The sequence below is a fragment of the Cervus canadensis genome, chromosome 24 (assembly GCF_019320065.1).
Source record: "Cervus canadensis isolate Bull #8, Minnesota chromosome 24, ASM1932006v1, whole genome shotgun sequence".
Lineage (NCBI taxonomy): Eukaryota > Metazoa > Chordata > Mammalia > Artiodactyla > Cervidae > Cervus > Cervus canadensis.
Window position 1 is genome coordinate 4,916,625 of NC_057409.1, and position 14,541 is coordinate 4,931,165.

The 14,541-nt window shown below is 38.0% G+C and overlaps 1 protein-coding gene across 5 annotated transcripts in view; it reads right to left on the reverse strand.

Moving 5' to 3' along the window:
• The window catches only part of USP48 (ubiquitin specific peptidase 48), a 73,426-nt gene that overhangs the window by 17,930 nt on the left and 40,955 nt on the right, over positions 1–14,541 (reverse strand). For all 5 annotated transcript variants that reach the window (XM_043444962.1, XM_043444963.1, XM_043444964.1 and 2 more), the window contains 5 exons: positions 11,556–11,753; positions 10,662–10,776; positions 9,984–10,114; positions 6,554–6,625; positions 155–279 (listed from right to left, as the gene is read on the reverse strand). In XM_043444962.1, the coding sequence (XP_043300897.1) occupies positions 155–279; positions 6,554–6,625; positions 9,984–10,114; positions 10,662–10,776; positions 11,556–11,753 (641 nt within the window). The remainder of the gene's footprint in view (positions 1–154; positions 280–6,553; positions 6,626–9,983; positions 10,115–10,661; positions 10,777–11,555; positions 11,754–14,541) is intronic.

Below are 14,541 nucleotides of genomic sequence, written 5' to 3' on the forward strand. Positions count from 1 at the left end.
AAGCAGGAAGCAATCAACCACCTCTAGCTGACAGCACAGGACCAGCCGCCTCCCTACACCTCCACTCAAAGTGCAACGTCAGATCTCCTGGAAAATCAGCCCAGGGAGGGGACATGTGACCTCCACAGCTGTCAGGACCGCGGGCGGCATGCACCTTGCACTGCGAACAGCACTCTTTGTGACTTGGAAATTCGGGAGCCTTTGGAAAGTACTGCTGCAGTTTGCTCCAAGCCTCTTTAGAAACAAGCCTTCTTTCATTTTCTGATATGCATAACTCGCCTAGGTCAAAAAGAGAAAAAAAGGGGTGGGGCGGGGGGGAGTTTGAAAAAAAGTTAATATATACCTCCGAAAATCTACTTAATACAAATTTGTAGGGCTTCTTATCCTTCTGTTCCAAAGTGCTGTGATTTTCTCTAACTTCAAAATCTCTAAATTTTTAATTTCATCCAATTCTAAAGGAGCTAGCCATTCCTTTGTCCTTAATCTAGCTCTTTCTTCCTGCCAGTGAAGGAAGCAATAAAAGGGCTTCCAGAGGTCTTGGGTGCCACTGTAGAGGTTGTCCAATAGCATTTCATCTCCACCTGCGTTCAAACAGCACAATTTCTATTTTCTCCCATTTTGTCTTACTATTTTACTAAATTCACCCTGAACCAAAATGCCATTTTCAATGTTGGGCGACCCTCACAGTTAAACAGTAAAGCAATCTACTGTTAAGTCGGAAGACCATCTCCAGTCAATACCCAATTGGTTTGCTATTACTAATGCAAACACCGGAACCCTGCGGATCTTTAGAAACCCGAGAAGAGAAGAAGCAAGGAGAGTACTAGTCACCACCACCCTTCCTTTCCTCAGGTCACAGGAATGTCCACATGGCAGTGACCCTGAACCTCATCAGCCCCTCCTCGATTAGCTGTTCACACGGACACTGCCAGCATCCCAGCGCCGTTCTCCCCACTCTACCCCTCATGCTGTGTGTGGGTCTAGTTCTACCGCTTCAGCTGTTCCCAACAGACAGCGAAGTGCATCCATGGACCTACATGGTTCATTACCCAAAAAAACACCTTTAAGTTTCCAAAGGAAACTGCTTCTACTGCCATTGGCAAGATACCTACATGCTTAATAAGAGTTAGAAAGCCAGAGGCTTTCTAAATGTACTATCTTCTTTGCTTTATGTATTTTACATAATAAATAAATCAAGAATCAGAGAAATTAATACACCAAGGGTCACAATAATTGGTGAATAATGAAGCTGGCATATAAAACCAGATCTGTCTCATCTAAACTCCATACTTTCTAATGCCTCAAAATGCATCTTCTTAACTTCCATCCATCACTTCCTCTTAGTGAGCTTTGACTAATCCTAAGAAAAGATTACATTGCTTTAATATATTTACTACTAGAGAAAATAGGTCACAATGTAAAAATTAACTTTATTTCTGAAGAGGAGGTTAACAAATTTCCTTTGAGGTTATGAAAACTTACTTTAAAATGCTTACCCTCAGACACAATTATGGAATTTATCATTATTATTTTTTAATTTAAAAAATTTTATTATTATTATTATTTTCTTTTATGGAATTTATTATTTTTTTAAGTACTAACTGGATAATCAGACTTTAATTTAGTACACCTTTATGGTGAAATATAATGCAGCTATAAAAAAGATTAAAGCAGACTTCCATAACTGATTTAAAAATAATTTCAAGGCAATTACACTTTTTAAAGTGGCTTCTTTGTAACTAAAAGGACCCTTCCTCTGCATATATGTGGTATAAACAAATCTGGTTCAGAAAGGGAGAGAATGAAGGAAACAATAATACAAACACATATTTTAAATAGGATTCCAAAGGCTCTGGAGTCTACACTGCCTCTCTTTTGGGTAAGGGTGCTTTTACTTTATGACTGGCTATAATGTTGGATGTGCATTTCTGAGGTAATTAAACAAAAAGAAAACTCAAGTTTATCTATAAAGTCAGCAAAGCGCTCTAACACACGACCGTCAGAAGCTGGTTAATAAAGTGCTTTGCTCTACCCCCAGCTCTGCGTCTAAATTTAGCTTCACGTCAACATATCATCATTTAATATATCTGGATATTGTTTAACCTAACAATGAACTTTTACTCAAGACATATGAATTTTTAGAAATCAGACTTGTATCCTGCAATATGTAACACTCTCTTAAATCTTAAGAGAAAGCCAATAAATTAAATTCATTTTGTAAGCAACATCTCTGAATACGCGGATCAAACAAGTCATGAGAGATTTAATTCACCAAACATATCAGGATAATGTAATCCCCAAAGACTCTTCTGGTAAAAATAGAAATCTTGTTAACAATGAGTTTACATTCTGGATAAATCTCCTCCCTGACAAAATCTAGTTCAAACCCTCATATTTTGGGTCACAGAACAACCAAAGAATTTGTAAAAAAAAAAAAAAAAAAAGAAGATAAATTAAAAAAATGCTCAGCTCCTTAGTAAACAAGTGTAGTAAACAACGTAAGTTAACAAGGAAGGTTAACTGTTAAATAAATGTAGAATGAAATGGATAAGACAGCCTGATGGATTTGGAATATCCATAGTAAATGCTAAACTCTGTGACAGCAGGAAACCACCTAACGGACTGTAATCCGTGATTAGTTCACATAAAATCCGTGATAAATATACACAAGCTTTAGAATATGAAAATTCAAACAAGGATTTCTAGATAAAAATGATGTTTTAAAATGGCATTAAAACCACAGTAATGGGATCTTTACGGAAAGACACAAAATCATAATGAAGGATAAAAAAGAACAGAGGCAACAGCAACAGATATTATAGGAGGTTAGAAGGTGGATGGATGAGATGCAAGAAAAATGAACTCTAAATCGACAAAAGTCAAGAAGCAAACAGATTTACTACACTACAGAACTGCCCCCACAAACCCAGGAAATGGGGGTACCCAGAAGGGAACGGATTACAGTCTGTTTAAGAGACAGCTAAAATTCTGACTCCCTCTTCTATACATTCTACAGATACCTGCCCCCATCTATACACAGAAGAAGACACAAGCTGCTCTGATGACCAAAATCTCGGGCCTCTGACTGGGGACGCAAAGCAGAGATGTGAGGCAGCGTGCGGTGATGCACGCAGCGAAGTGAAGGTTTCTGTACAGAAGGCAGAGGTTCCAAGCCTTCTTCTCTATAACCCTCAAGTGACAGTCGGCTCTGCAGTTTCCAGGCAGAAGAACAAAAGACGCTTATGGAGAAATCTGAGCAGCCCGAGAGGAGATAATGAAATGGAGAATCTGCAGTGAAACAGCCCTGTGGGGACACCCAACGAGGAAGCCTGCAGTCCCCCGCCCTCACACTACACGTGCGAGGCATCCATGGAGCACCTCACACGATACCTGAGTTGGGACCCGCACAGGGTGAAGCGTCCCAGGGCTGTGGACAGAGATCTTATTAGCTGCCAAAAGTGGAAGGGACAAAAATCGTCTCCGAAGGGCTTTGGACAAACAGTACATTGAAAGATCCGTTAAGTCCTTCAAATTTTCAAAGAAAGTATGACAAAACCCACTGAAAAAAATAAATAAATAAATAAAAATAAAACATCAAAAAAAAAAAAAAAAGAATTTCTGACGATTGCACAACGAGGGGGAGACTAACCATCAAGTACGGTGACCTTCAGCGAATGACTCACCTCTCTATGCCTCAGTTCACTTATTCAGCAGGAGAATCAGTATAATGATAAAACAGACCTCTAAGAGGGGTGTTACATAGATTAAGTGAGTTAATATCTACACACTTAGAAAAAACTACTGGGCACAACATTGAGCAAATGCCCAACCACCATCGTGTTGCTTGCAAGTACTATGACGATCATGACCTCAGCTCAGGCACAAGTTTTACTGTGAGGTTCCACATCCTGCACCTGAAAAACCTGCTGTCATGGACATGGTACGCTGACAGGTGATATCCACAAAAGCAAGAATTGAGGTGATGCTTTTTAACTCTGAGATAACAAGGTGCAGCAACAAAGCGGCTCTGGGTGGCAGATCAAGCTAGAAGATCTAAAAAAAAAACAGCTCATGTACCATTTCTGACAAGCTGAGGGGCATGGCACAAGTCCTGAAATCACATTCAGCTCTGCCATGCTTTCTAGTCAAAGCTGTAAAACTGAAATGACAAGATGAGCGAGGTGGGCTGAGAGCAAATGTCAGTGCGCGAGGGAGGAAGACAATCGGTGTTCTGGCACCATTCGCCCTGCTAAGCAGCATCAAGCTCGGAAACTTAGTATTTAAGCACAGATTCCTCAACACTCAAAATGGAAGCACTTATGCTCTGTGCAAATCTACAGCAAAAGGTTAAAAAAAAGAGAGCTGATATGAAAGCATCAGGAGAAAAACTAATTTACTTCTGGCTGTTCACATCACCTTCCTCTAGGGCTTACTTAATCTTGTCTACCATTCAGGGTTACCATATCTGCTTTCAAACCTGTGTTCCTACTGTGCTCCAGTAACGCATCAACTGTGTCTGACTCTTTGCCACCCCATGCACTGTAGCCTGCCAGGCTCCTCTGTCCACGGAACTCCACAGGCAACAATACTGGAGTGGGTTGCCATTTCTTCCTCCAGGGGATCTTCCAGACCCAGGGAACGAACCTGCATCTCCTGCACAGGCAGGCGAGTTTGTGTCTAGAAAGACAGGCATGGAAGTATCACTCATCTGAAAACTACTATCCCTAGTATCACCAAGGACTCTTTATATAAAAAAAAAAAAAAAAATCACTGATTTAGGGACTTCCCTGCTGGTCCACTGATTAAGACTTTGTGAGTCCAATGCAGGGGGCAAGGGTTTGATCCTTGGTCGGGGAACTAACACTGTGCACGCTGCGTAGTGCAATCAAAAAAGAAAAAATAAGGCGTGAATGAGGGCAAGGGTTAGGCATCAAGCACGGGTTCCTAATGAGGCAATGAAGACCTAATATAAGGAACTGATTAGGACTGACAAAAATTCAGAGTATTAGTCCCAGTCATAAAAAAAAGAATGAAATAGGACTTCTCTCATGGCACAGTGGGTCAGAATCCACTGCCAATGCAGGAGACGTGGACTCAATCCCTGGTCCGGGAAGATTCCATCTGCCTGGGAGCAATGAAGCCCATTCGACAAACCTACGGGGCCTTCGATCTAGAGCCTGAGAGCCACAACTACTGAAGCCCGTGTGCCCACAGCCTGTGCTCCCGAGAAGACAAGCCACTGCAATGGGGACCCGAGAACCACAGTGAAGACCCAGCACAGCCAAAAATAAAGAGTGAATAAGGCCATTGGTAGCAACACGGATGGACCCAGAGATTGTCCTATTAAGGGAAGTAAGTGAGACAAATATAATATGATACCACTCACATGTGGAATACAAAAAAAAAAAAAATTATACAAACAAACTTACCTAACAAATAGACTCACAGACACAGGAAATAAAACTTATGGTTCCCAAAGGGGAGGGCAGAGGGAAGATGAATAAGGAGTTTGAGACCAGCAGATACATGCTACTACATATAAACTGGACAAACAGTAAGCACAGGGAACTGTACTCATTACCTTATAATGACCTATAATGAAAAAGAATACAGATGTGCACACTCACATATGCAGAGTCACGTTGCTGCACACACAAAAGTAACACAGCACAATCAACTAAACTTCATACTTTTATACACAATCAACTATACTTCAGTTAAAAAAAAGAATTCTGCGTATTCGCAGTATGTGAGCACACAACCAGAGACGCAAACAGGGGGGTTAAGAGATTCACCACTGACATCCCAATGTCTCTGTGGGCAGTTTTACCCAGGGAAGGGAGGGGGGGGCAGAGGAAAGAAGGAAGGAAGAGTCAGTGGGGAACTTATTCAGTAGAAGGCTTTGAGAAGGAGATACCTTTCTGGCTTTCAGAGTGCCGACAATGGGAAACCATACGGTATATAAAAGGAGTCCCTCTCCAAAGAGGGGGGAAAAGAAACCTCATCTATTACAAGTGAGCTCTCACTAAAACCAAATATATACATAAACAAATACACAGGATTAATAAAGATTTGGAAACTATTACTAAGAGCATGTAGTACATAGTAGCTAGTCAATCAATGTCTAAGAAACTAAACCAGAAACAGCCCTAAGGAGAATATAAAAATGCTGTCTTCAAAGTGCTCAAATTTGCACAATGACATAGACACAGAAATGGGAAATAACTGAAATTCTCCTTCAAGCTCAGAAAGCCCTTCAATGTGACAAGTGATAAATTTTCTCCTCTAAAATATGGGGAAATTCTATCTTGTAGCATTTATAACTTTTCTTGTAGGAAAAGGTGTGAGAGGCACTGGCATGAAAGCAGGCAGTGGAAGCTCACCGCTGGAGAGAGGAAGAGAACAGAACCGTTAGATCACGGACAGTTTAGAAAACCAGTTGCTCCACCATGTCTGCCATATTGGGGCGTAATCTCTGGGTATAAAATACTTTTAACAAAATGTTTATGATATGCTAAACACTAACAAAGGAAGTCTTACACTTCTGGCTTACCATGTGGGCACAGAATGTCTTCATTAAAATTCAGTTCCTCCTCCTCCTCCTTCCTTTCTTCCTTCGATTCATCTAATCAAAAGATATACACGTAATAACTCCTCTAGCTGTTACATTTCAAGTTCAAAGGAGCAAAGACACTGCTCCACACAGCTTCAAACACAGAAAACTTTAAAACATTCTAAAAATTAGACCCAGGTGATTCTGACACAGTTGAGCTAAGAAGTGTTTCATCTTTCCCTTAAAAGGAAAGAACAATTTCTGAATGGCAGTTTTACCTTTTAAAGATTTGAGTTATGTAAGAAAATATGCATTTTTTTTGCAAGCTGAAAAACAGTTCACCTATCTTTCCATTAATTCTAATCTAGGTACTCAGAATACTGTGTCATAGACCAGGATAATCATATATATGTCATGTTCCTTTCATCCATCGATTCTTTAGGGCAACAAAAGAGAGCTTTATAAGGCTAACGAAATAAAGATTCAAACTTTAATGTTAAACACACATAATTAAAACACTTCTTTTCCTATTACACTTCTCTTACAATGGCTGCTTTTCCTGCTTGTCTACGCTGTGACAACTGTCAATTTGTAGTTGTATATATCAGGGAATAGGTTCACGTAACATAAGTCCTAAGCACCAACAGATTAGAATAGTGATCCATGGATTTTCCAGGTTAAGCACATAACACACTTTTAATATACTTAACATATATAAAGAACATTTACTTAAAATTCAATTAATAAATTTAACTTAAAATTTATTTGTTAATTAGAGTCATTAAAAAGCTCAAGTAGGAAAAAAAAAAAGTTCAAGTGGAAAAATGGGCAAAAACACATGACCAAGTGACTCTGTCTCCTGATCCTCAATCTGTGTCACACAATCTGAAAATCAGGCAAAGAAGCAGGTACTGCATCTGTGTTTACAAACTAATTGCAAAAAGCTGAAATAAGTTAAATAAATAAATATATACATTCAATATATACACACACACATTCAATGTATATTATATATACATTCAATATATGATATATATTTATTCATATATTCATATATATACATTCAATATATTATATACATTCAATTTATATATATACACATCAACGTATATTTTATATATACATGTATATATTCAATGTATAAATATATGCATTCAATGAAATTTAGTCACTAGATTTTAAAACACTGAATGTCTTGGTAAAGGAAGATCCGCAACTGTGCCAATGGAAGCATCATTCTGAAAACCCACTATTTACAGGGACATCTGGTAGAAAGACTTTGTTACTTCTACCTAGCTTCAAGCTTTTAAAATCTTTGAATGGAGGAAGGGGGAGATGAGAAGCATTTTATTATTCTGAAAGCAACATGAAAATGTTTTTAATCTAGGACATCAAGGCATTTTTTATTATGGCGTCAAACTTTACTTAAAATGAAGGTTTGCTGGAACCCAAAAGGTGACGCAAATGTATGAAACAGAAAAAGAATTAGGGACATAGAGAACAGATGGTGGTTGCCAAAGGGAAGAATGGTGGGAGAGGAATGGGACTAGGATTTTGGGATTATCAGACCAAACTTACATTATGAAATGGATAAACAACTAGTTCCTACTGTTTAGTACAGGACTATATTCAACATCCTGTGATAAACCACAACGGAAAATAATATGAAAAAGAATGTGCATGTGTGTATAACCGAATCACTTTGCCGTACCCAAGAAACTAACATAAGACAGTAAATCAACTATAATGTAAAAAAAAAGAAAAAAAAAAGGAAAGATCACTGATATACATATAAAAAGGCTTTAAAGAACACAAGATATTTAATACCCTGGGTCACATGACAAATTAAAAGTAATGTTTTCAATCTTTGTTTTTAGTGAAGTAGTTGATGTACAGCATTATGCAAGTTTCAAGTATACAGCACAGTGATATACAATGCACAAGTCATATACCATATATAGTTGTATAATACATTGACTATATTTAAAACTATCTTTTTAAAAACAATACAAAATAAAATTGAAACTAATGTTAACTTCATGAAGTATACAGCACAATAAAATACATTAACCAAAATAAAAACACTCTTCAAATTTTTAAATATTAAAAAAAAAAAATCACAGTTTAAAATTAATAGTGGCTTTGGGCTTCACTGATAGCTCAGTTGGTAAATAATCCGCCTGCAATAAGGGAGACCCTGGTTTGATTCCTGGGTTGGGAAGATCAGCTGGAGAAGGGATAGGCTACCCACTCCAGTGTTCCTGGACTTCCCTTGTGGCTCAGCTGGTGAAGAATCCACCTGCAATGTGGGAGACCTGGGTTTGATCCCTGGGTTGGGAAGATCCCCTGGAGAAGGGAAAGGCTCCCCACTCCAGTGTTCTGGCCTGGAGAATTCCACGGGCTATAGTCCATGGGGTCGCAAAGAGTCAGATACAACTGAGTCATTTTCACTTTCTAGTGTTTCTACATTCTTAAAAAGAAAAAGAATGACATGAGAAGTCCCATACCAAATAAAATGATACAATTATTCAAATGCAGTAAATACAGAATAATTCAGTAAAAGGTTAAGAATATTAAAATAATAATATATGTAGGTAAATACTATTATCTGGAGATAGTTAAATGAAATAATTTATGGATCACTAATTGTATCTCTCAATTAATAAACTGTTCAAACAATTTCTGTTTTAAAGTTAAAAGGTTTTAATGCCTTAACTTCCCATGATCTTATAAAATACTGATTACAAAATTAAACTGAGTGGTTGACTAACATTAATATCTTTTCCTATTTACAAGCGTAACTTCAGAAAACTCCAAAGAATTTATAAGTAAAATGCTATTCAAAACCTGCCTTTTTCCCCTGGATGAAAAATGCATAAGTTCAAGGTCATTCACTTAACGAACTCAGTCTTTCAGTGTGGCTAATAAACTATACATTGGGCAATTTGCAACAGACTTTTCTTAAAAACTTTGGCTGGAACAAAATTTAAAATAATTTTTCTTGGGACTAATTATAGAGACCCAGAGCCCAAAGCAGGTCAGGTTATGAGGAATGCCCCTTGCTCACTCACAAATCCTTTATTTGTTCTGAGACATTTTTGAGCACTTTAGGCATCAAAAAATTGTCTTAGAAATTACATGGAAGGAATTAAAACAATTTTGTCTGACTCTTCGCGACCCCATGGACTGTAGAGTCCGCCAGGCTCCTCTGTCCATGCGGTTCTCCAGGCAAGAATACTAGTGTGGGTAGCCATTCCCTTCTCCAGGGGATCTTTCCGACCCAGGGATTGAACCCAGGTCTCCTGTATTGCAGGCATATTCTTTACTGTCATCAGGGAAGCCCCAAAACAATTTTACCACAAACAAGTGCTTACAACTTTGTGGTGTAATTCACAGCCACCTACAGACAGGTTTTACTGGTAAATATCACCTTTATTCAAGGTGTTGCCGTTCATTCTCCCGTTGCTTTGGTCTGCATCGCCATCTTGCTCATCAAGCTGTTCAAGAGCCAGCTGGCGCCAACTGCGTAAGGAAGACTTTCCCACCCAAAACCCGTCATTGCTACGGAATAAAGAGAGAATGCAAAATTATGCGAGCAACATTCCTGATATCCTTCTCTCTTCTTTCCTTATAAAGATCACAACAAAATGGAATCAAAAGTTCAATATTTGCTTCTGCGCATTCATGTTTTTTAACCTATTTTGGCCATTTTTACTCCTTAACTATTAAATTGCAGGTAGTCAGACATGTACTTTGTTAACATTCTTACTTCAGCCTCTCTCAAGGGGATACCCTACGGCCTGCTAGAATGGTTTTCCAAAATCAGCATTTCATGATTCCGTGACACAGGCGGGCACCAGGCCTTGGGTTGTTTAGGCCTCAGATCCATATCTCTGCTTCCGCCTTTATGATGGATGGAATAGAGCCAGGAGGGCTGCCACTCAGCTCCCTTTATCTTTGCCTCAGTGGCGATCACTGCAAAATTCAATCTGGGGTGGCTAACCACTCATCACCTCCTTTCTTCCAAAGATCCCAAGTCTCTATTATCCACAAATGATAAGCTACTTGGCTTTTTTGCTTATGAAACAACATACAGCATGTAACATACCTCTTTACTGTTGCTTTAAGCAGATTATTTACAGTTTTATAATCTTCATTTAGTTGGTTCTTCAGACGCAACACACGACAACGTTCTACTACACATTCCTTACACAGGGCTTTCACTGAGACAGAAAACGAGAGAAAAGACAGTGTATTCACAGACAGGTTTTCTGTGATGAAATTGTTTTCAGCACTTCATGAAGCAATGAAGAATTTTAACCCAAAGTCACTAATTCTGACAATTCAGCAAACTGGTATACGTCCTAAATTATTTTGGTGACAAAAATATCAAGACAGCCATAGGGCTATCCTGCATAGGGAACCATTGGTTATAAAACATTATAATGTGCTCTGACTGACTGATACAAAGTAAAACCTTTTACAAGAGTTTGATGCAAGTTTTGCCAGACCATCAAATAATGGAGGCTGTAAAAGAGGGGAGAGCAATCAATGTATCTGACAACTCTACATGTCATGTTAATTGTTTAAGACCTTCGTGTGGGTATCAACCAGACCAATACTGTGAAGGGTACTGAATAAAATAATAAAACACTACTAGATGGCTTTCTCAAATGTATCCTATTTTGTCTTCTTTGTCAGAAAACAAAACAAAACTGAATAAGCAGTATCAGTTTCTTTTCTAATGTCATAAATATACCATCTTTGATGCTTCTTAACTCCTACTTGAGGTAGCAGATCCTTTTTGCAAAGTACACGGAAGATGAGGTCTAAGCACAGTTTGAGTCAAATGATCATGAAGACCATATGAGCAGCAGTGACGATCCCGCATGCCACAACTGAGACTCGGCACCGAAAATAAACAAACACTTAAAAAAAAGATCATATGATGATGATTTAATGCAGCACTCCCTTTTTAAGCAGAGAAGACAGCTCGTATTACCAGTTAGTCTTGGTCCTCCTCCATATCTACTGTAGAAAATGTCAGCCGCATATTCAGATATTCTCTTCATAATCGATATTTTATCGGGATGAAGCTTGTCGTGGGAACACAGGCAAGCATGATTATCAATAGGCTTGGTAGGTGTTGATTCATCCAACCACTTCTGCAGCCACTCAAGAGAGACAAATTCATAGGGCTCTGAGGAAGAAAGCAAGGGAAAGAACCTATGTATTTTTACAGCCTTCTGACTGAATGGCACATTCATTTTCCTCAAAAGACAATGCAAACTCTTTCCAAAGTTAGCAGAATCAAGAAGACTCATTGTTCAGGGAAGATGTCTGTGAGTACAGCACAAAGCAGCATTTAACTACCACTCAGCTGAGTTCCAGGAGCTGTGCACAGGGCCCTGTAAGATCGGCTGGTATTATTAACCACATTCTACAAAAGAGGCTTCCACAGAGAGAAGTGTCTTGCTGGATAGCACAGCAGAGCTCTGATCGGGACACCCAAGCTTGGTGACAAGCCACACTCGAAGCTAGCTCGCAAATCACATAGCCTCACTCCCATAGTGATTTTCATAAACACTTGTCATCTATGTGTGATACACAAGTGAAAGTTAAAATGAGAAGTCTGACTAGGTCTTAAGTTAAAAAGTAACCTCAATCAGCTACAACCGCACGAGTCCGTTTAAACACCGGAACTTTTCTTCATCCAAGATGATACCGACATTGATTAAAAGGTAGTTGATTTCCCCACACAAATCCATATTATGTATTTCAAGAAATTAAGCTATGTTAAGCAACTTCTAGGATGAAGTGCACCAGAGTCAAATGTATTGATTCCAAAGTTGGAAAAATTAAGATACAGCCAGACACCTCAAAATGAGTTTTAATTTGGGAAAACAGAGCCCCAGAGTTCCGTAAAAGCCAAAATTAAAGATAAAGGGCCAGCTTTGATTACTTACAAAGATCTCCAGTGAGTCCCAGCATAAAACATAGAAGAAAACATACAGAGGTTGAATTTATATATTTGTATTATGATACTATTTCTGATGAGATCTGAGGAATAGACAATTCAACTCAAAGCCCATTTTGACCAATTTCACACTTCCCTGAAATTTACAAGTCTGAAAACTAACTTCCATTTTAAGTTCAGTGTAAAACATTTCAATTTTTACAAAAGCAAAATTCAGAACTGTTGGATCCCTTATTTGTGCTAAAACTGTATATCATAAACTGAGAGCCTCGCAACTGATTGGTCAGCTCTGACACAGCGGCAGAGGAAGAGCCCGGGACCACAAGTTGAGTCCAAGTTCTGCCACCAAGAAACTGAACTTGAGCAAGTCACTTGAACTCTCTATGCTTCAGATCTTTTACTTGTAAAATGAAGGTAATAATACCTGCCTTCCACCTACCTCACAGGGATGTTGCTGAATGTAAAAGATAAGATATGTGAAGCATTTTGAGCTTTGTTGGAGGAAAAGAGATACAGAAAAGTTAATCGTATATTTGCACAATATATAAAAGTGGAGACCTTAAGACTCAGCACAGGTAACGTGACTGGGGCATTTTACAATACATAATGGTGTGGAATTGATCCCTATCCAAAAGAGCAAAAAGGAACTCTTAGCATAGCTAATCTTTTCCCAGGGAGAGTTCCCATAGGTTAAACTTTTAGCAATCTCAAGGCTATCAATACAAGATATGAAGATCAGAAAAACCTTGAAAGAGCTGTATCAATTTCTACCAAGAGTCTCCCTAACAACTGGGGTCTACACTAAACAAAGACTCCTGGCAGTTTCTCAAAGATGTTCTCTATTATTGTGATTCCAAAGCATGGATAATCAACTAACAAACAGGAGGAAGAACTCTGTCAAGCTGGGATAACAAACTGTATAAAAATCTCAGCATCTGATGAAATAAGAAAACAGCTATTAAAATATTTACCAAAGGAAAATGTATACTATGGTTCAAAGTTACTTATATATAGTTTTAAATGCCTGGATTTTAAACAGGAACTTTCTTTTGAAAAAGAATGAAGTCTAGAAAGACCATGGCATCAAAAATATCTGAAAGAACTTACCTAGAGATAATTTAGGATTATTAAAAAAGAATTTATTTCAATTTAAATAAAAAGGGCCAAAAGTGTTCTGGTTTCTGGTGAGGTTCATACTTTATAGTAAATGACCCTTCTTTTAATGTTCACAAAGATTTAGGAAAAAACATAACAAGATTTGATTGGCAGCACAAAACCATGGTCATTAATTTTGAGATCGACAATATTTTAGGAAAACATGGACTTTCTACCACGTATGCTAACTGTAAACATGAAAAATAATGCTCATAACTGGCAAGAGTATTGATAACATATATACATATTTGAAGAACATAAGTACAGGTTCTTATAGGTAGAATGAAAACAGCCAAGAGGAGTACAGTGTAAATTTGACACGTTACATCTTTGGACCATGAGGTTTTAAAGCATGACTCAAAAATAGCATTTTAGTTTATAGACCCAGTAAGTCCTTTCTCTTGTCCTGTGAATCCAGGAAACTATGAACAAAGTCCAGAATAGATTTTGAGGTACCAATTCCTTTGAATAAATTTAGCGATTTGAATCACATGTTCACTTCCAAACTGTTTCCAGTAAAATTAAGGTCAGCCTAATTCTTTATGATAATCCCAACTCTTGAAACAGAGTGAGAATGACAAGTTACAAAGAAAGCTGAGAATCAAATTAAGGTACAGTTTAGACAGAACTTTTGAGAGATATTTTTACAGATGTAGCAATTGATATTCATTTTTTGCTAAAAGTTATACCAGTAATGGAAAACTGAGATATCAAAACAACAAAATCACAAGTACAACTATGCTTGAGTATTTATTCTCTAAAATTAGTAAAACTGTCTCTTTTTTAAGTAGGAGTTGGGTATGGGGCATTGCCTATGAAATGACAGAAAATATATTATTAACAAATGGCATACCAG